This window comes from Cyprinus carpio, chromosome B22, assembly GCF_018340385.1.
Source record: "Cyprinus carpio isolate SPL01 chromosome B22, ASM1834038v1, whole genome shotgun sequence".
Lineage (NCBI taxonomy): Eukaryota > Metazoa > Chordata > Actinopteri > Cypriniformes > Cyprinidae > Cyprinus > Cyprinus carpio.
Window position 1 is genome coordinate 21,851,691 of NC_056618.1, and position 23,896 is coordinate 21,875,586.

The window sequence follows — 23,896 nt, forward strand, 5'->3', positions numbered from 1 at the left end:
CCTAGTGTTGTATGTTTATATTTATTTTTAACTATGTAGCACTGTGGTCCTGCGAGACATGACATTTCGTTCCACTGTATGTCCACACATTTAGCGGAATGACAATAAAGCTCTACTTGACTTGACAACAAACAGCAAATACTTGTCTTAGGTCTAATTTGATGGTTTCAAAGGGGTTTTCGTCAGTTGTCACCAGCTAAAGACCAGCCTGGAAGACCAGCTAAACCATGACAAACCAGCTTCAACCTGCATAGTGGTTAACAGCATCATGCACCACAGAATTTACATGGTATTCCAAGGTACTTGGAATAAATAACATGTTAATCATTGTATCACCTGTACATTCATTGACCAACTGTTTTTTTTTTTTTATTATTATTATTTTCTGATATGTAAAGTGGCAGATTTTATGAAGTATAATCCAGATATATATTCAAATTCATGCCCACAGGCACAACATCCTCTGTCATTATTATATTAAAATATTTGACCATGTCCAGCAGGTTTTTCCAGATGACAAACCTCTGTTCAGAATGTGTTGAGTCAGAAATTGCAATGCAGCATAGTGAAATAGAACATCACAACAAAGAGACTGATGTTGTCACGTTATTCAATGACAATAAAACAAAAGCAATGGGTAAAGCCACCCATCTTTATGTTTTTATCTAGTAACCAGGTGCAAAAGGAGGTGGATTCAAGTACTCCAATGGTAACTGTCTATCTGCGAAGTTGGGAATCCCATCAGATGCCTGATGGCCTTCAGCTGTGGATTTTTCAGGTATTTCCTGATAGTCATTTTCCTCCAGTTGTTTAGGGTTCACGTTACTACTCTCCAAAGCAGAAAAAGATGCATTTTCCTGATCTTGAGCAGTCTTCTCATTCATGTGCTCCTTGGAACGGTTCTTTTTAAGCTTTTTCTTAATTTGCGCCAGGCCCATGACCACCGGTTTCAATGGTTGTTGGTTTTTCTGTTGGGTGCGGCCTTCAGCAGGTGTGTCGGGTGGGATATGATGTCTGTCAGAGCTTACCGGCATCAACCCTTGGAATCTGTCAGCCTCTGCGGCAGCTTGCGGGCGATTTGGCAAGCATGCTCTGGGCGGTAACTGTGGTGGCGTGTCATCAGTTGGTGTTTTAGATGTAAATATTGTTCTAGGCTTTGGAATGGGCTTTGTGGGCTGATCCTGAAATATAAAAACACATTATTAGATTTTTAACAAATGGTTATTAATTCACAGTATAATAAATCACAAAATGAATAGTTCACACAGAATTTATCCAAGATTGAACAGATTTAGAGAAATTAAGAATTACATCACTTGCTCGCCAATGGACCCTCTGCAGTGAATGGGTGCCGTCAGAATGAGAGTCTCTTACAAACATGCAGCTTTTCAGTTCACAAGATATTAACTGATGGACTGGAGTCATGTGGATTACTTGTGGATTATTGTGATGTTTTATCAGCTGTTTGGACTCTCATTCTGACGGCACCCATTCAACACAAACCATCCATTAGCAAGCAATTAAATGAAATGCTAAATTTCTCTAAATCTTTCATGGGGAAGAAACAAACTCAATTAAATCTTGAAAGGGCCCGAGGTGGAGCACATTTTTTTAGCAAATTTTCATTTTGGGGTAAGCTATTCTTTTAACTACCAGAAAATTATATAATTTGTAATTGTATTAATATAATTATATAATCTGTTGATGTTGTATTACCGTGCTCTGTAGATTCAAAGAGCTCATTTCTGTTTCCAAGCTGGGATACAGTCTCGCAGAAGGACATGTAGGTAGCGTAACTGATTCGTTTTGGAGCGGCGAAGTTGGGTTGTGCTCAGAAATATTTGAATGAGCTGTAGGTGTTGGAGTTGAAAAATGTATCCGTTCAACCTGTCCAGGGTTTAGATCTTTCTTTTGAGGAAACAACAACTCAGCGTAGTTATTATTGCCACCCTGCACACAAATGAGACCACAAAAAAAAAAAAAAAAAATGCTCAAGGCCAGAAACAGTATATCTGAGCCACATATTCAAAGATTATGAACAATGTTGATGGTGCAAATGCACATTGGCTCTTTCCCCTATCATGTTGTTGATGAGGTAAACAACACAATTATACTATTTAACAATGCAAAAGTGTACAAAACTTAATATAATAATATAATCTTCATAATTGTTATAAGACACTGTGACTATGTTTTTAAATGTGTATATGATATATATTTTAATATTGTATTATTACATAATTTCATATATATGTGTGTGTCATGACAACTGAAGTTTGGTAGTGGTCCATGATTATCTACCAGCTCGACTGATTGACGTCTGTGTGGTTTATCTTGATGGATAACCATAACCAACCTGTTTGTGGTATATCTAGAAACAACAAGCTAGCATGCAAATGTAACTCTATACCTGTTCGCAGGCCACAGTGAGCAAGTCATTGTAAGGGAGAATGGGGTTTCTGCGATGAAAGGCCACCAAGTCATGGAGGGAAGAGAAGTGTGTCTTTTCTCCCACTATAATATACTGGTTATCTGGCAAGACGTCAATCATGAAGTGTCTACAGCGATCTTCAGCTCTAGAAGAAAGATTTATATTGAATCGTGGACTCATTCATGTCCAGTACTTGTGAATAAACTTCAGTATAGTTTATTGACTGACAACAATGGCCACATTGACACAGACTTACCGATAAGATAATGTGTAACCCACTCTGCTCTCGCTAACACGGATGAGGAAGTAACCAGGAGGTTTGCACATCAGCATGTCCTCGGCAGCCCTATGATACAGAAATATTTTATCTGACAGGTATCAGTAACCTGATTTTCTGCTCTATGATGTCACTGTGTTCATGATAAGACATAGTCTGAGCAGTCAAGCACATATTTCAGAGTCTGTCTGCTTAGTTTTGTTATGGTACAGTATTCAACCCATTACTTCCTGGATATTATTCCATGGAACCATTCTGGAACAATTCCGTTCTTCAAAATGCAGCTGCGCTGGAATTCATTGAACCAGTCGAATGCTGCATTACTGCTGTCATTCGGTAAGGGCACAGCCATGGCATCCAGTTTGTCCTAAAGGCACAAATAATTTGTCAGAAAAATGCACACTTTTAATAAAATGAATGCAGGCCGATGACATTCATTTTGTCTGGAATTATTAAAGTATTTTAAAAAATACATTAAAATACAATACATTCAGACAATTAATTAAATACACCACTTCTATGATGAACAGGTTTTCAACATCTAAATTAAATTATTATTTTTTTTTTAATCTAGGTGAACTGTCCAGAGTTTAGAATAAACAATAAATTGTCAACAAATATAAATAAATAAATAACTACATTTATACTTACGTACATACATGCATACATACATAAGGATTAAAGTTACATTGAATTATAGCAGAAATTATATCACACATAAGAAAGTTATAAATATTTAAAATTTGTCAAATTGAGCAGCAGTTTTATGACAAACAAAATCTTGATTATAACCAAACATGTTTAATGTGGACTTCACAAAAAAGGATGTTTCGTTTCGTTTAGCGCGCTTATTTGCATAGATTAAAACATTACAGTCTATATTCTAAGTAATGCATAGTTGATGTAAAGGTGTTTTAAAAAGACTGCCGCTTTACATACAGAAAAAAGATAATGTTTTCATAACGCATAACGCATAACTCACCTGCCGAGTGACACGGTATAGTGACGGGAGCCGAAGTGACCTCACCTGTTAAAACTGTTGTTTTGGGTGTGGTTTAAACAAAAGTCCAACGACACATTTCAGATTACGAACTATAAGCATTTATAGCTTTGGAGTCATCAGTCGGTTTCTGGTGAAAACATGTAATCAGTTTACAGACGCAGTTGATTTGTGAACGAACTTGCGTATGACTTGATGTGATGAATATTAACTTCGTCATTTTCACTTTCCTATGATCGTCCAGTAACACAGCCTAATTAATATTCATAAGGCAATGCCAGCCATTCAGGAAATCAAGAAGGCCTGCTCGACATAACGTAATGAATATTAATTAGTCTAGGCTTCCACTAGTTTTAATACGCTCTCAACAAATCAGGTAGGTCTGCTTGAAGAACGTCACATAACGTAATGAATAATTCATGAGCAAAGCCTTCGCTGTTGTTGGATTCGTATATTCACGCAATTAACAGGTCTGGACGATTCAATTATGATTTTCTTTATGCTTCGTTTTGTGTCAGATGGTCTTATACTGATACTCATTTATGTACCAAATATTTTTCACAGAAATAAAAATAGGCAGAATCGAGTCACCTTTATAACCATAACTTGGAAGTATGTAAAATGTGAAGCTTAGCATGTTGTTCATGCTGCTGGACTGTTCTGGACAATAATCAAACACAAAGAGACTTTTTATAAAAATTTATTACACAGAAAAGTGGAAAAGAAACGTTTGCGGCATTTTGAATTTAACTAATTTGACAGGGGGACAAGCAACAAAACGCATTCACAGAAATTACTAAGTTAGAGCTAATATTTCTTTGGTCTTTTTTGGTCCCCTTTTTGTGGTGGTTCCACAAAATTTCTCTTTGATATATACCATGGTACTGTGGTGCACGTATTTCAATGCATTATCAGTGGAGTAATGTACTGCAGTGCATCATGTGGCCAGTGGATGGAGCGCATGATGTACATATGAAAAGCTGAAATGAATAAAGCACCATCATTAATGTCTTCATTTGACCGGAATACTTTAATAGCGCAACTTCAAGTGAATTTCTGCTCAGCACATTAACATTTAATCACTTTCCATGTGGTATGGCATTTATTAAACTATTTATAACGTTGTTTTAGTGGAAAAACTCTAATATAGCACCTCAGGTTGTTTGGCTATTTTTTGGAAGTAGCGATATCGAGCCAACTTGGATAAAAGCGCAAAAGAAATACCTCAGATCAAAAATTAAATTATTAGCCCATTCTGTGAGAAAACAGGGCTCAATAGCTTGCGAGTTGGAATGAAGGAGAGTATTTGTGGAATGTTGTAGCTCCGATGGAAGTCGTTCTCTCTCATCGTCTCTCTTATAAGCTGTTCAGCTCCTGAAGTGTCTGATCCAGCACTTGATGCATTCCGAGGTTTTCTTCTTTTGCTGAAGATAATTTTTCTAAAAGCAAAAATGGAAATAATTAGACTGCTATAATACTGTACACACGTTGAAACAGGCTTACACTCTTAGTTTAGTGCACTTCATCCACAACCACACTATAAAAACAACATTTTTGCTTGCATTAAATGGTCAGTGTCAGTAAAGGTATTAAATTACAATGAAGTGTTCGTCTAAAGAAGAACTTTTCTAATGTGAAGATTAGTACACTAAATTAGAGGTATAAGTGAGAAATCGGTGAGAATTGAAATGTTACCTCACCTTTGTAGTCATGAGAAGATTATATGTAAGGAGTAAGAAACTTTTTTTATAAAAAAAAAAATAAAATACATTCAATGTTTGTAATATAGTTAATATTTTTTAATAAATGTAGAACTATCTCCATTATAAGGTCTGAGTCATCTAGGCCTAAAATTTTCCTCATATTTCCAGGGTTTTCACCACCATAGGGACCCCTCCCAATCTTCATAACAAACCATGAACAATGAAAACAGAAGATTGAGAGTCTGAAATGAAACAACAGGAATGTTTTATTGAGACTAGCGAAGACACATCGAAGAAAATGAAGCAAACATGAAGAAAGTGACTAGAAATCTGAGATAGCAGGAGATGCAGCAGAGCGGGACAGAGATGGATCTACAGCGAGGTCATGTCATTGAGAGCATGGTCCAGCTCCTCAGAGATGGCTTTATACTTCAGCTTCTGAGCATAGAGTTCATCTGAAGATCGGCAGGAAAAGCAGGAAAGCGAAGAATCAGAAGCAGCAATGGACAAAAACCAAATGAAAAGAGAGAGAGAAGAAGTTAATGGATGTATGAAGACTAAACATGCTATGAAAGATCATGGTATACCAAGAACAATGTAAGAAAATCATGTGCAAACCAACAATGACTGTAAAATTTCCATATGGCCCTGAGAAGATATGCTCCCTAGTTACTTTTACTAGTCGTATACTTTTATTAATAAGCAAATGCGGAGTTTGGTCTCATAAAGAGTTGACTTGCGCTGTAGGAAACAGACATACTTCATTTCTCTTGGGACAGAAGCAATACCAGGCTTGTTTAAACTGATTCCATATACTGAGCTGAATATATCATCTTCCACTGAAAGGTTCAAGCAGTTGAAACATAAGCCTGCTGGAACTCTGACAAAATTGCTCTAAAACAATATGGTGTAGTGTGGTTCAAAAGATTTTATGGCCGTTATATGGACATGGAGCATGACCCGCCTGTGATCTGTAAAACCCTCTCCATGCAAGACTTTTCGACCTGTCCTGCTACACCGCTGGTCATTTCCGAAGGTGTAAAGTTCATTTAGCCACTTCCTTACCTTCACTGAAGTTTTCATAAGAACAGTTTAGTGTGTAGTGTTGATTTCCAAGTCAAACTATAGTCAAAAGAAACCAAACTAAAAAAAAAATTAACCACTTCAAAAAAATTAATTATCCAATTCATCAAAAATAAGATTCAATTTTTCAAAAATGAGATTTATGCACCATCTGAAAGCTGAATAAATATGCTTTCCATTGATGTATGGTATATGGTATATTTGGCCGAGATACAGCTATTTGAAAATCTGGAATCTGAGGGTGCAAAAAAATCTAAATATTGAGAAAATTGCCTTTAAAGTTGTCCAAATGAAGTTCTTAGCAATGCATATTACTAATTAAAAATGAAGTTTTAAAATATTTACAGTAGGGAATTTACAAAATATATTCATGGAACATGATCTTTACTTAATATCCTAATGATTTTTGGCATAAAAGAAAAATCTATAATTTTGACCCATACAATGTATTTTTGGCTATTGCTACAAATATAGCACAGCAACTTAAGACAGGTTTTGTGGTCCAGGGTCACATTTAGGAGTAAAATATCATTTTTTTTAATGTTCTATCCATCTGAAGAAAGCAATTTGTTAAAATAAACCACCCCAAAAAAAAAAATTCTAGTATTTATACCAGTTAATTCTGCTTGAATGAAACCATTTGCAAAAACAAACCTCCCAAACCAATCGAATCTAGTTTTTGAACCAGTTCATTCCTTCAGAACGAAGTGATTCACTAAAATGAACCACCCAAATAAATTATATCTTGTTTTTGAACTATTTCATTTTTTTCTGAATGAAGCGATTCACTAAAACAAACCACCCAGATCAATCAAATCTGGTTTATGAATCAGTTAATTGCTTTTAAACAAAGCCTTCTGTACAACTGCCCAAGCCAATCAAACTCAAATGAATCATCTCCCCCTATGTTTTTGTTGAGCTAATCTTGATTTACTGGAGATAATATCTCATTCCTGGAAAAGTAACAATGCTTTGAAAACAGCTACTGTGAAGTTTTGAAATGAACTATTTGAATAAAATCATTCTTAACAACAAATCATCCAAAGGAACCGAAGCACTGGAATGAGTCAACATGTTGTCATGCTACACAGCTACAATAGTAGTCATTACTAATTATGGGAAAAGCTACAGTACAGTGTATATTAAGAACAGATACTTGCACTTCCAGAACATGAAGTTAAGCCAGCAGAATCTCTATGTTCATTTACTTACTCTCTTCCCAGTACTGCAAAAGATTTTAAGTTGAACATTTGGCTCAACAGTAAACTTGCTTAACTCAGTTAACACAAAGATTCGTACCTTCCAGGTCATCGATGGATTTTTCCAGTTTGGCCACTGTCCTCTCAGCAAACTCTGCGCGGGTCTCGGCCTGAAAAACACAATACGGAAGTTGAAAAAAGACATTCGGGATGAGAAAGGGCAGCTTATCTTTGACCCTTGTCTCATTTATTGCCTTCTTTACCTCCTTCAGCTTGTCACTAAGAACTTTAATTTCCTCTTCATACTTGTCTTCTTTTTCTGAGTACTGAAACATGCAAACAAAGACAGATACAGCAAATCTGAATGAACTTTACATCGCTTTCAGAGCTATTGTGTTGTGAGAACTTGAACCGTATTTTAGTTTCAAAGCAATTATCGGGCTCTGAAGTCGAGCGATGATTATTATTTAGGGTTTTAAATTATGACTTTGTGAACATTAACAGATAAAAGAGAGATGTTGACTTACTTTCTCTGACTGAGCCTCTAGGGATTTCAGGTTGTTGGTAACGTTTTTCAATTCCTCCTCTAAATCACTAGCTTTGCTGGAAGTGTTTGAGAAGAAAACAATGTTTTAACTGGTCAAGCAACAAACATTCACATCTTAAAGTGTGAGAACAAAAGTGTGAGAATAGGCAGACGATACCATTCAGCGACTTCAGCTCTCTCCTCAGCTCGCTCCAGCTCGCCCTCGAGAATCACCAGTTTACGGGCCACCTGTAGCAGACATGACGTTCAGATGAAGAACTTCAAGCTTTCACACATCTGGAAGCGTTGTTCCCTCAGGAGCTTGTAACTCACCTCTTCGTATTTGCGGTCGGCCTCCTCTGCGATGTGTTTGGCCTCCTTCAGCTGCATCTCCTGGATCTCCATCTTCTCTTCATCCTTCATGGCACGGTTCTCGATTACCTTCATGCCTCTGGAGGTGAAACAAGCAGTTAGTGATTAGATCATCAAAAGGAGATGTTACTGATGATGACCTCTTCAGCTAATATGCTAAAGATCAACAAATTCATTGAGTGTTATTTCACAATAAACAGCATTCCCAGGGTCATGAAATCTGGAAATAGGAACTGGCCAATGAATTTCCATGAACTTTCTGGTTGTTTGTGATTACTGTATAAGATTTTTTTAACATTGATTCAGATAAATTTGCTAATGAATCATTCAAAACAATTTGTGAACTGGATTGAACAATATAAATATATACATAAACTGATATATTGAAAACCCTCTTAGAGAACAATAGGTAACACTTTATTTTAGGGTCTCTTAAAGGGATACTCCACTCCAAAATGAAAATTTTGTCATTAATCACTTACCCCCATGTCATTCCAAACCTGTAAAAGCTTTGTTCGTCTTGGAACACAATTTAAGATATTTTGGATGAAAACCGGGAGGCCTGTGACTGTCCCATAGACTGCCAAGTAAATTATACTGTCAAGGTCCAGAAAAGGTATGAAAGACATCATCAACCATAACGTTATGAAGCGACGAGAATACTTTTTGTAAGCGAAGAAAACAAAAATAATGACTTTATAGAAAACGCTGTTTTCTTTCAAATCAAAACTAAATACTGTATGCTGCGTGCTTTCTGTATCAACACAGAGGAGACTTTTGACAAAGGAATTGTTGAATAAAGTAAACAGCGCATCCTTGTGGCGCGGCTGATACAGAAGAGCATACGCAGCATACAGTGATATGGAGAGACACAGAGGAGACTTTTGACAAAGGAATTGTTGAATAAAGTCGTTATTTTTGTTTTATTCGCTTACAAAAAGTATTCTCGTCGCTTCATAACAGTTGAATCACTGATGGCAGATGGACTATTCTGATGATCTCTTTAATACTTTTCTGGACCTTGACAGTGTAACTTACTTGGCAGTCTATGGGACAGTCACAGGCCTCCCGGTTTTCATCCAAAATATCTTAAATTGTGTTCCGAAGACGAACGAAGCTTTTATGGGTTTGGAACGACATGGGGGTAAGTTATTAATGACAACATTTTCATTTTGGGCTGGTGTATCCCTTTAACTAGTTGCTTGTTAGCATGCATATTACTAGAATATTAGCCATCTATTAGTACTAATTAAGCCCATATTAATGCCTTATTCTACATGACCTTATTCTACATTCCTAATCCTACCCAATACCTAAACTTAACAACTAGCTTACAAACTATTAATAATCAGTCATGTTAAAAAGTCATGGTTAATAGTGAATAAGTGTTCTCTATTCTAAAGTGTCAGCGAACAATAACCTCTCAAACATGGTTAAAAGTAACTACCTTTACGCTTATAATTATATTTAGTTTTGTCACATTGTGCTAACATCTTATACATTTGCTTGTGCATTGATGAGACAAAGATGTTCTGGTCCACCAGAGCCATGTAGTTTGTACCCGAAGCAACACAGCAATTCATTCCTTCCACCATTATTTAAAAATTAAAGGTTTCCATTGACCTCTCGCTCTCGTCTGCTGCTTTCTCCGCCTCTTCCAGTTTCTGCAGTGCAGTTGCCAGCCTCTCCTGAGCCCGATCCAGTTCCTCCTCCACCAGCTGAATCCTGCGGTTCAGACCCGCCACATCACCCTCAGCCTGACGACAAAAAAAGTCAAATGTTACTTGTATACAATTATATGCAAATATACATGTGGCTTATAAAACAATGTTCTAATATTTTTCATGTCTGTGGGGATTCTCAAGATGATGGCATGTCATTTTTTGTCTTTTTTTTTTTTTGCACAAAGCACAATCAACTGCGACAGAAAAAACATTTTTACACCCTTTACGACCACCACCACCCGTTGTGATTCAAACAAAGATTAGCCTCAGAATGAGCACAATGGTGCCTCTGTGACATTTCTCTGCTTTCAAGAGACCTCAGAGCCAAACCGACCAGTTATTTTACTGATAATTGCCACTATAATTATGACAAATATCACCATGGCTCTCTTACAGACACTCAACTGAGTGAGCAAGCAATGCTCTCAGAACGGTAGGAAAATCTCGCCGCCAGGAAACTGCATCTGGGTTTAAACTTTAAGAGGAGACAGAAAAACAGGGCATAGGGGAAAAGTTAAGAGGAGTAAATCGTCCATTTTCTGATAGCATCTTTATTTTGAGTCAGAGCTGCTGCTACCGACTCCTGCTGCTTTCTTTAAGGTCCAATAGACTATTTGGAGCATGAACGGCAGTAAACTGATCAAGGCTGACAAACCACACTACTTTCAAGCTTTTTTATATAGCTAGTTTGCAACTAGATAGCATAAAAAGACCTTTAATAAAACACAACAATTATTGTAATAACTCACAGAATAGGGCCAAACCTCACTATTGCGAATGTTTTCTCATTATTTCAACTTCTTTTCCAGAAATTCAAACTTTTTTCTTAAAATTGTGACTTACATTCACTTACATATCTCACAATGTGACTTAACATATCCAAATTTAACTTTATAACTTAGTCGAATATGTTGTTAATGTGACTTTATGTATACAAATATAACTTTTTTCTCATAATTGTGACAATAACTTTCAAACCAACTATTAATCTGACTCTAAAAATATAATTTTATATTTCGCAATTAAGAGGAATAAAGTCATATATAAAGATATAAAGTTGTATTTCAAGAACTTTTCCTAATAATTGGGAATTTATTTCACAATACAACTTTATATCTGGCAATAACGAGAAATAAAGTTATAATTGCGAGATATGTTTTATTTCAAGATATAACATTTCTTGTAATTGCGACATTTTTGTCAAAAATACAATTTTAGATTTTTCAATGTGTGAGCTTGTATCTTGCGATTTATCTCAAAATGTATCGTATTTCACAAAATGCTATTTAAATATGCTATTCAATATCGACACTATTAAAGAAGGGGATCAAATGAACCTTTATTCATACATACTTCACTAACACATATAGGAAGTTGACCCCCTTTCGAATAAAAGAGAGCCAGAGAGGGGAGGAGAAAAATGCACAGGAAATGGACACACTCGACATCCTCTCCCCTCCCAAAATGCTCATTCAGTTCAGGGTCAGGATACTCCCTCATGAGCCATGCCCTTCCCTTAGTCACCGCGTTCCCTGACTGCTTTAGATGCAAGCCATATATGGTAAAACAAACTCTAGAATGCTAGTGGTGAAGTGCCAAAAAAGATTTAAAGGCTAAAGAAGACCAAAAAACACAACCATATTTTATCGAAAAGCGTCTAGACGCAGCCTTGAACGTTTTATCATGTACCAAATGAACCCAAACACCCATATGTGTGATATGAGCCGGCGACATTCCCAGATCTATGGATTCCCAGGCCCATTTAAACCCCAGTGCACTCATATCTTGTTAGAGCTGCTGTGATGTCCGTATCCAATTATACGTTTAGGGTTGAAATGTGGGGGAATCACCTTGGACTGCTGTCGACTTCCTGAGGCACAGTACTATTGTATGTGACATTGAGCAAACACTGAGACGAACCCTATCAGTGTAATGACCTTTCTATGGGCTGATATTATGAAAATAAGGCCTATCGGATGAAAACGAACTGTGGAAATTAAACAAGGAAGTGAAGGAAATGAAGGCTCGTTTTCAAGTTCATATTCTAGAGACCTTACTGCCAAAAGAGCCAAAGAATAAGTTGCAGATGCAAAATGATTGGTGATTTCTCACCAAACGCAAGGAAATGCAGGAGATTGTTGGAGTATTGTAAAGTAAGTGAACACTTGTGTGACTAAACTTTGAAAAGATATGCAAAAGAGATGTTTATCATTTTTAACACCATGGGAACCTGTCAATGCAAATTTGAGGAGCCTAATGGTTTTTGCGCAGGCTTCTCCATATGTTTCTAGTCATGTTCTTGACTTTTAACCCTGCTGTGAATTATGGCCTACATGAATTAGGACCATCATGGAGAGTTCATTGGTCACGTCATGACCAAGAACAGCAGCATTCTGTCACTCTCAGGGTGGGAAAACTCCCACTTAAGAAAGCAAAGCCAGCTAAATTTGTATTACAAGCATATGACTCGACACCACAAAAGAGACAGAAGGAAGCTGACGTAGAAGAAGGATGGGACCAAAACCTTCCTAACATTTCTTAAGATCTCCAGTAACAGTAACAGGTCCAAGACAAAAGACACTATTGGTCTACAAACACCTGAAGAACTGGACTTTTCTTAAGCAATGCCAGCTTCCTGCATATCTGCATAGTCATCTGAATTGAAGAGGGTCCACAGGAAACTCCAGTGTGGAGTAAGAGACAACATCCTGACTCAGATCCTTTGGAATCTCTGGATGGGACATCCTTTGGGTCTTTAGAGCAAAATCTAATTCTTGAGTTCTACGAAAGATCTAACAATTCTTTCCATTGTCTAAACCCAAGCAGGAGAACATTCACGTTTCCTAAAGTTCCTTTCCATTCAAAGAGAACAGACAGACTGTAGGGTTCTGGCCATGTTTCCTCATAGCAGCTTGAACATTAAGTGCTCCACAAGGGATGAGTCAGAAAAGTTCATAAGATGAAGCATCTTAATCCACCAAGGACTGTGGGGGAGAGGGCTTCCTTGACAAGCATTTTCATATAAAGAAAAACTCCCTCGCATACAACATTTAGTCTTATTCTTCATCTAAATTAAGTGGTTTTATTCAAAAATATTATTAATTAGGCCTAAATGAATTTAGAATTTTGATTACACCAACAGTAGAGGTAGAAATCGATCCTTTAACTGCAATAACTACCATTTTTCTTAGTTTTTCTTTCCTGTTGGATGGATGGATTAATGGTTGTATGACCAAAAAAAGTCAGACAGGGTAGAAATATCTCATTGATAGATAGATAGATAGATAGATAGATAGATAGATAGATAGATAGATAGATATAGATAGATAGATAGATAGATAGTAATCTTTAAGAATGATGAAAGTACTAAACAAATAGGCCTAAATAGACAAAAAACGTATAGTTAAAACAGATAAATTGTTAATTTTGTAAATTAAAATGGTTTGTGAGACTAAAATATCGTTAAAATGGTGCAATAAACTTGTATGAGAAAACAGTGAGGCCTAACAACTGCCCAAAAGCAGATTTGGGGGTCGGACTGTCCCTTTGGACCAACGCCTTTCATTCCACAACCTCACGTCTGCATCCAGGTCTCACTGTTCAGCTAAACATACAATTATAGTCTTCAGGGGAGCCCAGGAGCTTTTTATAGACGCCTGTGCTCACAGAGGGAACGCGTAGAGGAGTTCGGAGATTGTAAAGACGATATGTAAGAAGAAAGAAGTAAGAAGATGTGCCTCACTTTCTCCCGGAGCTCGCGCTCATTGTCCAGCTCGCGCTGTAGAACCAAAGCTCGATCTTCTGCGTCATCCGCCTGCTGCTGCAAAGTCTGGATCTTTCTCTTCACTGCGTCCAAAGAAGTCACACCTGTCATTTTAGATACTTTTACTATATTATGTTTGCTACTAAAAAACGAAAGAAGCCGCGACTTTGGTCGGGAAAAATGAAACGATGTGCAAAAACAACGGAAAACTTTTTAAAAGGCTATAAAAAAATAAATACGTCAAAATATAACGCCTAAAAATATAATCCCGAATATAGGGATGTTAAAAAATAACGCAATGCTATTGTACTTGGATGGCCAGTGCAAAAAAGGAAAAGAAATAGGGGTGAAAACGACACGAAATGTGCAATCCCAAACTCTTCCCAGTCCGGATCAATACAAAACGGTTCAATGAACAAAAAACGGTCTTCGCTGGAGGTTATTTGTGTCTCATGGAGTCATTGGAATGTGAGAGAATGTAAGGAGGCAGAACTTCTGCAGGAAAGTTTCAATGTAACTGTGAAAAAGTGAGGTCCCGGTGACGTCACGGTGGGCGGGGCGTCCATTGAGTCACAATTCAGACTCATTTTCTGTTAAAATTACGTTTTTGTATGAAGTTTGACAACTCTGATCCATAGAAAGAAGTAATCTTTTAGTTTATATTTACTCGTATTTTTTCTTAATTTTTGCAAATAATTTAATTACTTTATACTACACTATAAAATTATTTTTAACAGAAATGTAACGTGCAAATACATTAATTAACCACAAATAATTTCGTAATTCTACACGTCTCAAGAAGGGTCACATTAAAAATCATATTATACATCTTGATTTTAGTTGTTATAATTTTAATGAAGTTACATTATAACTTCTTATGAATAACCAAACATCATCTTGTCTCCCTCTTGGCAGTTTTCTGAGGCCACTTATTTGAGGAACACTGTCATTTCTACCCAGTCTGTCCATTAAAATTACTTTAGGTGATGTAACTTAATGTTTTCAGGTTGATTCAATCATATTAAATAATATTTTTAAAATAAAACTATGCGGTTTTATATTTTCACACACCAGACAAAACATTTCACAGTATATACATTTATTTTAAAGCAAAAAAATAATGTTTTAATCATATAAATGACTTGTTACCATCTACTTAATTTGTTAATAATTTGTTTTAATTTCAATTCTTAAAATGAAAATCCAACGTAGTCAAAAGGCGAAATGCGCTTCTTACTGCAGGTTGGGACTTTGCCACCACTTACTAATTCAACACAGCAATTAACCGCAAGATTTCAATTACAACCCTCACAATTAAACCCTCCAGTTTTGACCTTAAACACCATTTCATGTGTGACACACTGTCCTCAGAAATGTGCTTTTGTTCTAAAGACGAGCCAGCATTGATTTCATTAGTCACAGGAGTGTGGCCCTCTGTGTTTGCTTTCGCTGCATTCTTGGGATTCCTGGGCTGCTACATGGCAACCAAAGTCTCAGTCTCCTCTGCTATTCACTGACTTATCAGTAACAGGCCTCAAAAATCCAGAGTATCTTACTTCTGTGGCGTTGCGAATGCAGATGTATAATTAGTTTACAGTTTCCTCTAATGCATGGCATGTGGTAGGCTTGTCTGGAGCACATTTTCATGGCAACGCTCCAAGGAACTCAAAATGTGCATGTATTCCCAGTTTTAGGCCCCTCAGTCTGTCTAAAGAAAACTAGAACGTTCTACAGGAAATGAATCTTGTTCAAAAATACATTTGACCTCTTATTGAATAAAGTCTGATGTTACGGTTTGTCTTGTAAGAGTGTTTTGTGGTCAACGACAACATCTCTCTTCAAATGGATTTACCCCCATACTGGAATCATTAAGGATTCGCAAACAAGTGATTTGCCCCTCCTCAGCTTCCTTCTCAAACTATGCAGTCATTTCCTTTGAGGTCACTTTGTGAGGAGTAACCCGAGCTTATCAGAGCAGAGGACAGGATGGACCACTTCAGACCCATGCAGGTGTGATTATGGCAATTTTCTCACTCGTCCTAAGGCCAAACACGTTTCTACAGGTGAAACACTTTGTGCTTCGTTTCAGCTTCAAGGAATAGTTCACCTAAAAATGAAAATTTGCTGAAAATGAACTCACCCTCATGCAAGTTGTAGATGAGTTTGCTTCTTCATTGGAACAGATTTTGAGAAATTCTACATTTTGTAACTTGCTCATCAATGGATCCTCTGCAGTGAATGGGTGCCGTCAGAATGAGACTCCAAACAGTTGATAAAAACAACACAGTAATCCAAAAGTAATTCACACTACTCCAGTCCATTAATTAATGTCTTGTGAAGTGCAAAGTTGCATGTTTGTAATAAACAAATCCATCATTAATGCAGTTTTAATTTCAATACATTGGTTCCAGCAAAAATATGAGTCCTCTATCCATAATAATTGCTTTTTCCAGTGGGGGAAAAAAAAGGTTGTCTTGTCTGAATCAGGAAAGAAATATGCACAGATCAAGCACTGTTTACAATTAGAAATATGTTGGTGGACTTTGATGTGAGAGGACAACAGGGGATGGACTTTTTCACTGGAATTGTTATTATGGATTATGGACTAATACATTAACCAAAAGCAAAACACCAAAATTAAAAAACCTTAATTATTTTTACAAACACACATCTTTTCGCTTCACAAGATGTTAACTGATAGATTGGAGTCATGTGGATTACTTCTGGATTACTGTGATGTTTGGACTCTCATTCTGACGGCACCCATTCACTGCAAAGTATCTATTGGTGAACAAGTGATGAATTGCTAAATTTCTGTAAATCTGTTCAGATGAACAGAAAAGTTCATCCAAATAATTTACAGCCCTATGTTTATCACGTTACCATAAAATATAAATTTTTGTGTAAACCGTTCCTTTAAAAGTAATTAATTTGTGTGTTTAAATCTGAAAATTATCTTTTCAGTGAGCGATGTGTCAGTTTCAAGGCATTACAGAAGTAAACCTGAGGAGAAAGGTATTTTAAAAGATTCATGTCTTGTGTTGACATGTTTTATTGAGGTAAAGCTTTTTATTGCCCTATAAATCCCCATTTGAAACACTTGAAAATGGTGCCGTGACCCTGAAAGGGACCAGGTGGGGTAAGAGCCGCAGTGACAGGAAGTGAAAGCATCATAACATAGCCTGAATGACTCAAGTTGTTTATCACAGAGGAATCATGTCTGATTCTGTTTTTATTGAACCCTAGTCTAAAGAATGTGTCACTTACATCAGCAGCTTTTTTCTCAGACAGTTCCAGTTTCTCTTGTGCGTCTTTCAAGGCCTCTGAGTACTTGTCCAGTTCATCTTCAGTCTGTTTGAGCTTCTTTTGCTGGCCGACCAGCTCATCCTCCAGCTGTATGAGGAAGAGTGAGTAAGTGTATCAGAGCACTGCACACATGACACAACTCAAAGGAATTTATCCCAGACGTCCAAACAAAAAACTGTCTGGAATGTGTATAGTAATGAATGTTGATAAATGTTAAATATTTTTCTGGTGCATAATATTATTTTTAAATATACTTATACATACTATACATATACATAATTATATACACAATGTATAAAAATATATTTAATTTCTGTAGTCTAGTGGTTAAGACATATCGCCTAAATAAAAAATAAAAGTTTTTGCATTTTATGATTTATTATTTATAATATTTTATGACTGATAATATTATTATAATTCCGTATAATAATTATATCAATTAATTATAAATTAAATAATTTTACTTATTAATTATAATTATTATATGACCATATATAATAATTGCAATATTCATCATACATAAGTTCTTTTTTTATTGTTGTAGGCCAATGACTATTTATATCTGAATAAACAATAATATCATTTAATAATAAACATAATTTTATTGCTGTATAGTCTAGTGGATGTTTTGTGCTATGTATAAAATATTGACAAAAAAAAATACATGATTTTTATGAATGGCATGTTAATGCATTTTATAACATATAATAATAATAATAATAATAATCATGTTATTTATCATGTTGTTTTATTGGTATCAAAGAGTAAAATAATTATATAATAATAATTAAAAAAAACAATTAAATATTATTTATAATAAATGCAATTATTAATATGATTATCATTGTTGTCATTATTATTATTTTAAAAAATAATAAACACATATTTAAAAAAAAGTTTTGGTAACCCATATTAAAATCATAGACCCTTCTCTCTGTAATGGACAGATAACTATATTTAATTATAGTCAGAGGTAAACTGTCATATGGCAGTAAGTGAGATAAACACTCACAAGCACTTCACTATCTGTGGCTAACGGTTTGGCTGGGTTCTTGTGTTAAGAGAGTGTCTGTTAATCTACAAGGATTCCAGATGTAATGGACTTCTCTTGTCCATTTATAACCTGATGTGTTATGAAAGGTGGAAGATGGATTAATTTACAGCTAATATTCTTTGACTGAGGTATTTGTCTGTTTTCAAGGAACTGCAAAATTTCCACAGTGACTTTCTAGAGTACAGTATAAAACACATATAGTTTTATTAAATATACACTATATTATATCAATAACCAAATTCACAATCATTTGCAAATAGTTTGTTATTCATTATTAGTGTTAATTTAGTAGCCTATTATTATTATTCAACTAAAGTTAACCTATACAGCTTTTGACATTGAAAAAGTATTAATATATGAAAAAATAAATACATTAACCAAGATTAATAAATGCCTTCAAATAATTGTTCATTGTTAGGTGCAGATTTTTAAGGATTCCTATGTAATAGTACAAAATAAGTAGCCACTGTTGTGAAAGACCCAGAATTTCCGCTCAAATGCATACTTGGTTTTCAAGTATGAGGTCTTGGCTCACTTCTCCTTGATTACAATCATACAGTCAAGCCTTGACAGACACTATTGCCAGCACTTTTGTTGGGACTCTAAGCATTCATACATTTTTCACTTCACTCTCCTCTGGATCTTCCTGAAATTCTGAGTTCTTACCTGCTTGCATTTGTCCTCAGCAGCTTTCTGTTCTGTCTCGGCCTGCTCTGCCCGGTCGATGGCGTTCTCCTTGTCCAGTTTGAGCATCTGCATCTTCTTCTTGATGGCCTCCATGGTTGCAGGTTGATCTAGTGTCTGGGTCGAATATGAAATTCAAGGGAGCTACGAAGGAAGTGCAGTTCTTGGTCCCTCAGCCGAAAGTGTGGTCAGACTGATGGATGCGATGAGATTTAGGAGAGGAGAAGAATGCAGCTGATGCTGCCTGCAACCAAGAGCTGCCAGCAATGCCGGATCACTTTACATAACCCAACCAAAGTCTAAAACACCCCCTCCCCCACCCGTCTCCATATCTAACCACTTGTGAGAAGGAATGGCCTGGACCAAACACAGTCAGAAGCACTTTTCCTTATTTGGAGTGGTGCATATTGTTTTTAAAAAAGGACCAAGAGATGGAGAGGTGAGCAGACAGGAACTGCGTCCAGATTTAACCATGCAATTGAGCTTAAGGGTGGAAGAACTTTTGTTTCATGTTCTTGTTACACTCTTAAAAATAAATGTTCTTTATTGGCATTGAAGGTTCCATGAAGAACCTTTAACATTCATGGAATCTTTCCACCCTACAAAAGATTCTTTATTGTAGAAAAGGGTTCTTTGGATTATAAAAAAATTCTTCACATTAAGAAAAAGAATGATTCTTGTAAGATCTGTTCACTGAAAGGTTCTTTAAGCAACCAAAAATGTTTATTCAGTAGAATTGCTGCCAAAACCTCATTTTGAAACGTTTATTTTTAAAAGTGTACATGACAGTCATCAAAAAGCTAGTCTAAAACACACACTTAAATACCCTAAAACCCCTAACCCTTAGCAGTCACGATGATACCTCAAATTGTGCGGGTTGCTGTGGAAGGCGTTATTATTTTTCTTATTATGCAGCTCTCTGAAATACTCCATTCTTATTGGTCAATCACGGCACAGGGCGCTCAGTTATTTTTTACCATTGTTCATGGCATTGATTCAAACTACTCAACAGGAACTAAAATCAACATTTATTCTTGTTTCATATGCAACTGGCACCATCTTGCATCTCAGTTACCGAAATCACCGTAGAGCACTTCAGGTGGTGTTGGTCTTGTTACTGATTTTTTTTGTGCATTGTAATGGACTTTTTTTTTTACTTTAATCGAACTTTAAGCTAAAATTATAAAGTAGCCAAACAATAAGTCATATAATAAGCTTACCATTTATGCTTTTAATCTGGTGGCCAATAAAATGTACAAAAACCCACTTAGAACACATTTGAAACCCCAGTTTAGTAGACAAGGGTTAATCATATATATATATATTGAAAGGAAATAAAGTGGCTTTCTATTTATTAAGTCTGACATAAAGCAAATGCACACACTTGATTAGGAGTTTTTGAGACCCAAAGTGCTAAATTGTCAAACCGTTGGGTTTAACTGCTTTGGCACTAAAAAACTAGAGCAGAAGTGCAGAATGTAACACTTTTTTCCCCACTGGCCCTCTTAACTGCTATTGGACACCAGCCATTCCATTAGACGTTTTGTGAATTAACAAACAAGTAGTTTAGCTTCTTCTAAACTAGGTCTTCAGTTTTATTTTCGCAGAAGTTCTCATTTTAGCATTTTACTAAACAAATGCTTGAATTCCCACCATGCCTCAAACTACAACTTTAACATCAAGGTGGTAAAACTGCGAGACATGTTCGGCATGTTCCTTAGACATACCCGTCTGTCAAACAGATGATTCACTCTCCACAACACCTGGATGAACTTTCTGAGAAGAGTACCTAAAAACACCTGTGCTCCAGACCGACGGCTTTTCTGACGTTTGCTACATGTCCTCGTTACATATGACGTCATAGCAATAGACAGATGTTTGGCACCTGTATACCCACTCCAGTGTGCCCTGTCTTTGTTGGCCTCCCTTAGGCACTGTTGTAAGGAAAAGACGCAATGTCATTTGGCATTCGTTCAACGTTACTTACTCATTCCCCCCCAGCTTAAATTAAAAAATGAAGTAAAAAATTAATTCATGTCATGTAATAAAATAAACTTAACAGAACAACACAAAACAAACTTTACAAAATAAAACAACCCAAAATAAAATAATCAAGTTAAATCAATTCATTAATTCCAGGTAGTGTTCAATACAACATTCCAAGTTCAATACAAGTTAAAGTCGAGGTCGATTACCACATAAAATAAAAAACCTCAAACAAATCAATCTCTAAAGTTCAAAATTTTCACTTACAAAACTGGCAATAATTCAATCTGTAAAGTTCAAAAGTTCTTTTATAAAATGTTAAATTGTGTGTAAAAAAAAAAACTGTGAGAAGTAAAAATTGTCATATTGTGGTAGGACTACTCATTTACTGACAAAAATGGAGCTGTTAGGTTCTTTTAGAAAGTATAAACGTATGCAGAAAAGTGTAAAATATTGCGCTGTAAACTTTTGTAAAAAGAACGAAAGTGTAAAGTCTAAATCATTGTTTTGTGACAGGACTATTATTTATCATCAACTAAGTTTCTTGATAAGTAGATCAAAATTAAATAAAAGTCTTGTATTCTATGCTAACACAGAAACACTGCGTAGTCAGTTTTTTGTCTGTAGTAATTAACATGCCACAAATGCTATCGATTGATATTCCTTTAAACTAAGCTTAATGTGTTGGAATGTACTGTACATATGAGATCAGTATGTACTAGTCTGCTGTCTTTTCTAAAACATGTTGACATGTCAAAAGGGAGTAGACCACACTAAACACAAAGAAAAATGGCAAGGAGTGTCTCTTTTCTTCGGACGATCAAAGTAACTAAAATTAGTGCCACTAACGTAACTACATTTTTCAGTAGCGTGACAGAAGCCCAGCTGTGTTTTCAAAATAATATAGCTTTTCCTAGTTTTTTAACAATTATCATAGCATATAACATGACAAAATTAATACGCATAAAGTTCTTTTGCTGCTTGCGTAGGCTACTATTTGGCGCTAATGGACCTAGTGATGATTGGACGTCACTAACGCCTAGATGGCGTCCCATGTTGATCTTTAATATGCTTTATGTCACTAAATATAAATATTCTGCAGAAAACTTTTTCACAAGCTTGTCAAGCAAGCTACAGTTGTGAAGTAGCTTCTCCAAAACTAACATGCACATACACTTAACACACACACACACACACACACACACACACACACACACACACATACTTCCCTCTCAACTGTTGATGTATTTGTATGCTTCTTTTAAGTGCAGAATGATCTGTTCTCTGGGAAATGCAGGCATTCAGCTGGAGATAAGACAAGGGGAGATGACTGAGGGAGTAATTGTGAGTGAGTGAGAGAGAGAGACAGAGGCAGAATATCACAGGCCCCTCCCACAGGAAACCCTAGCTCAGCTCAGCATGACCTTTTATGGTAAAAATGCCCCAAACCACTGGCTGCCTGTCTTGGGAATAGCTGTTATAACAGTAGCAAACAGAGATGCAAAAAAAGCACACAAACAAAAACCATAAAACTTATTATAACATTATAAAAAAAAGATCCAAAAAAACAGGAAACAAACATATCAAAAAAGTTCTGATCTCCTGGTATTTATAAGAGCTGAAAACGTGACAGGATAAACAGGAAACATAGCTTTAAAACAACACAGCTGTACATCTATCTGTGGCTGTGTAGTTCACAATCCCACTCATCATCAATTTGCTTTACAAATCCACCTCACATTAGGTTTGGTATTAATTATAAGTATTTATTTTAACATTACATTAAAGTTTAGCCTCAAACGTTCCAAGATGCTCCATCTATAAAACACTTTAGCCTATCTGAAACGCTGTTTGGTAGCAGTCTGTACTTAAACGCTTAACAGCTAGGCCTATGCAAACATTGACGACTGATTCTGGAACTGTAATACTAGCAAAAACTAAAGTGCCCCCTCTTGTGGTATATTAGCGGGCAATGCAGGCACTGTAGGTCGCTATTTTGACCACAAACTGCTCATTCATATTTTCCAAACCCAATCTCGCCATTTTGCGTACAAAGTAAGGGACAGATTATGAGGATAAATTATCATGCAGATAATGTAGGCTACTTAAAAAAATAAAAATGCACTGCACCATGCAAATAACTGAAACACACACAATACAACAACCAGGATACATTTTATAAATGTTTATATTAATATTTCATATTCTTAAATTACACACAAAAGCACGTGTAAAAACAGTGAAGGACATGGACTTAGTCATACAGATCTTTTTTTTTTTTTTAGAATGAATGAATATATTGAATGAATGAAAGTTTATAGGCTACTTGTCCTCCTATGTTAACTTTTATAATGGCCAGCAGAGGGAGCAATGACTCCAAATATGTATAAAACCCTGCTGTTATGTCTGTTTTCTCTCAGATTTTACATATTGCTTAATCCATGCTAAATAAAACAATAGAAACAATCACAGACTTTGTAATGGTTTTACTGGTTATAGTGGGAATTGTATTGGTTTTATTGGAAACTATAACCTCATGATCCCTGTGGGTCTCTACTGGGAATTTGTCACCTTCTATTGGTGGCTTGTTAAAACCACTAAATCCTAATAGAATATGTCTCAAAACACACCACAGGAAACTCTTTTTAATGGTTTTAATGATTAAAAAACATGTTTTGTAATTGCATTTTCATACGAAAAAATCAGAATTTTTGTATTGGTTTTCCATCGAGGAAATTAAGTACTTTAATATATATAGTTGCACTATAGAGCTTTTTTCTTTAGTGAC

General features: G+C 35.9%; 2 protein-coding genes across 6 annotated transcripts; both read right to left on the bottom strand.

Annotated features, from left to right (window-relative positions):
- Positions 1-5: 5 nt before the first annotated feature.
- LOC109046617 (hematopoietic SH2 domain-containing protein homolog) lies at positions 6-4,255 on the bottom strand. 2 transcript variants are annotated; one of them, XM_019064369.2, is made up of 6 exons: positions 3,736-4,255; positions 2,936-3,075; positions 2,688-2,777; positions 2,411-2,576; positions 1,717-1,950; positions 6-1,181 (listed from the first exon to the last, which is right to left on the bottom strand). In XM_019064369.2, the coding sequence occupies exons 2-6, from the start codon at positions 3,058-3,060 to the stop codon at positions 666-668; spliced, it is 1,131 nt and encodes a 376-aa protein (XP_018919914.1). In that variant the 5' UTR covers positions 3,061-3,075; positions 3,736-4,255; the 3' UTR covers positions 6-665. The 2 variants fall into 2 exon arrangements, with proteins under 2 accessions (XP_018919914.1, XP_018919913.1); XM_019064368.2 differs by having other exon boundaries at positions 3,691-4,255.
- Positions 4,256-4,392: 137 nt separating this feature from the next.
- LOC109046618 (tropomyosin alpha-3 chain) lies at positions 4,393-19,396 on the bottom strand. Of its 4 annotated transcripts, none has more exons than XM_042749994.1 (9): positions 19,105-19,396; positions 17,346-17,471; positions 10,215-10,348; positions 8,553-8,670; positions 8,398-8,468; positions 8,221-8,296; positions 7,957-8,019; positions 7,794-7,863; positions 4,393-5,147 (listed from the first exon to the last, which is right to left on the bottom strand). In XM_042749994.1, exons 1-9 carry the CDS (start codon positions 19,216-19,218, stop codon positions 5,065-5,067), a joined length of 855 nt encoding a protein of 284 aa, XP_042605928.1. In that variant the 5' UTR covers positions 19,219-19,396; the 3' UTR covers positions 4,393-5,064. The 4 variants fall into 4 exon arrangements, with proteins under 4 accessions (XP_042605928.1, XP_042605930.1, XP_042605927.1 ...); XM_042749993.1 differs by lacking the exon at positions 4,393-5,147 and adding an exon at positions 5,660-5,866; XM_042749996.1 differs by lacking the exons at positions 17,346-17,471; positions 19,105-19,396 and adding an exon at positions 14,058-14,580.
- Between the last annotated feature and the right edge of the window lie 4,500 nt (positions 19,397-23,896).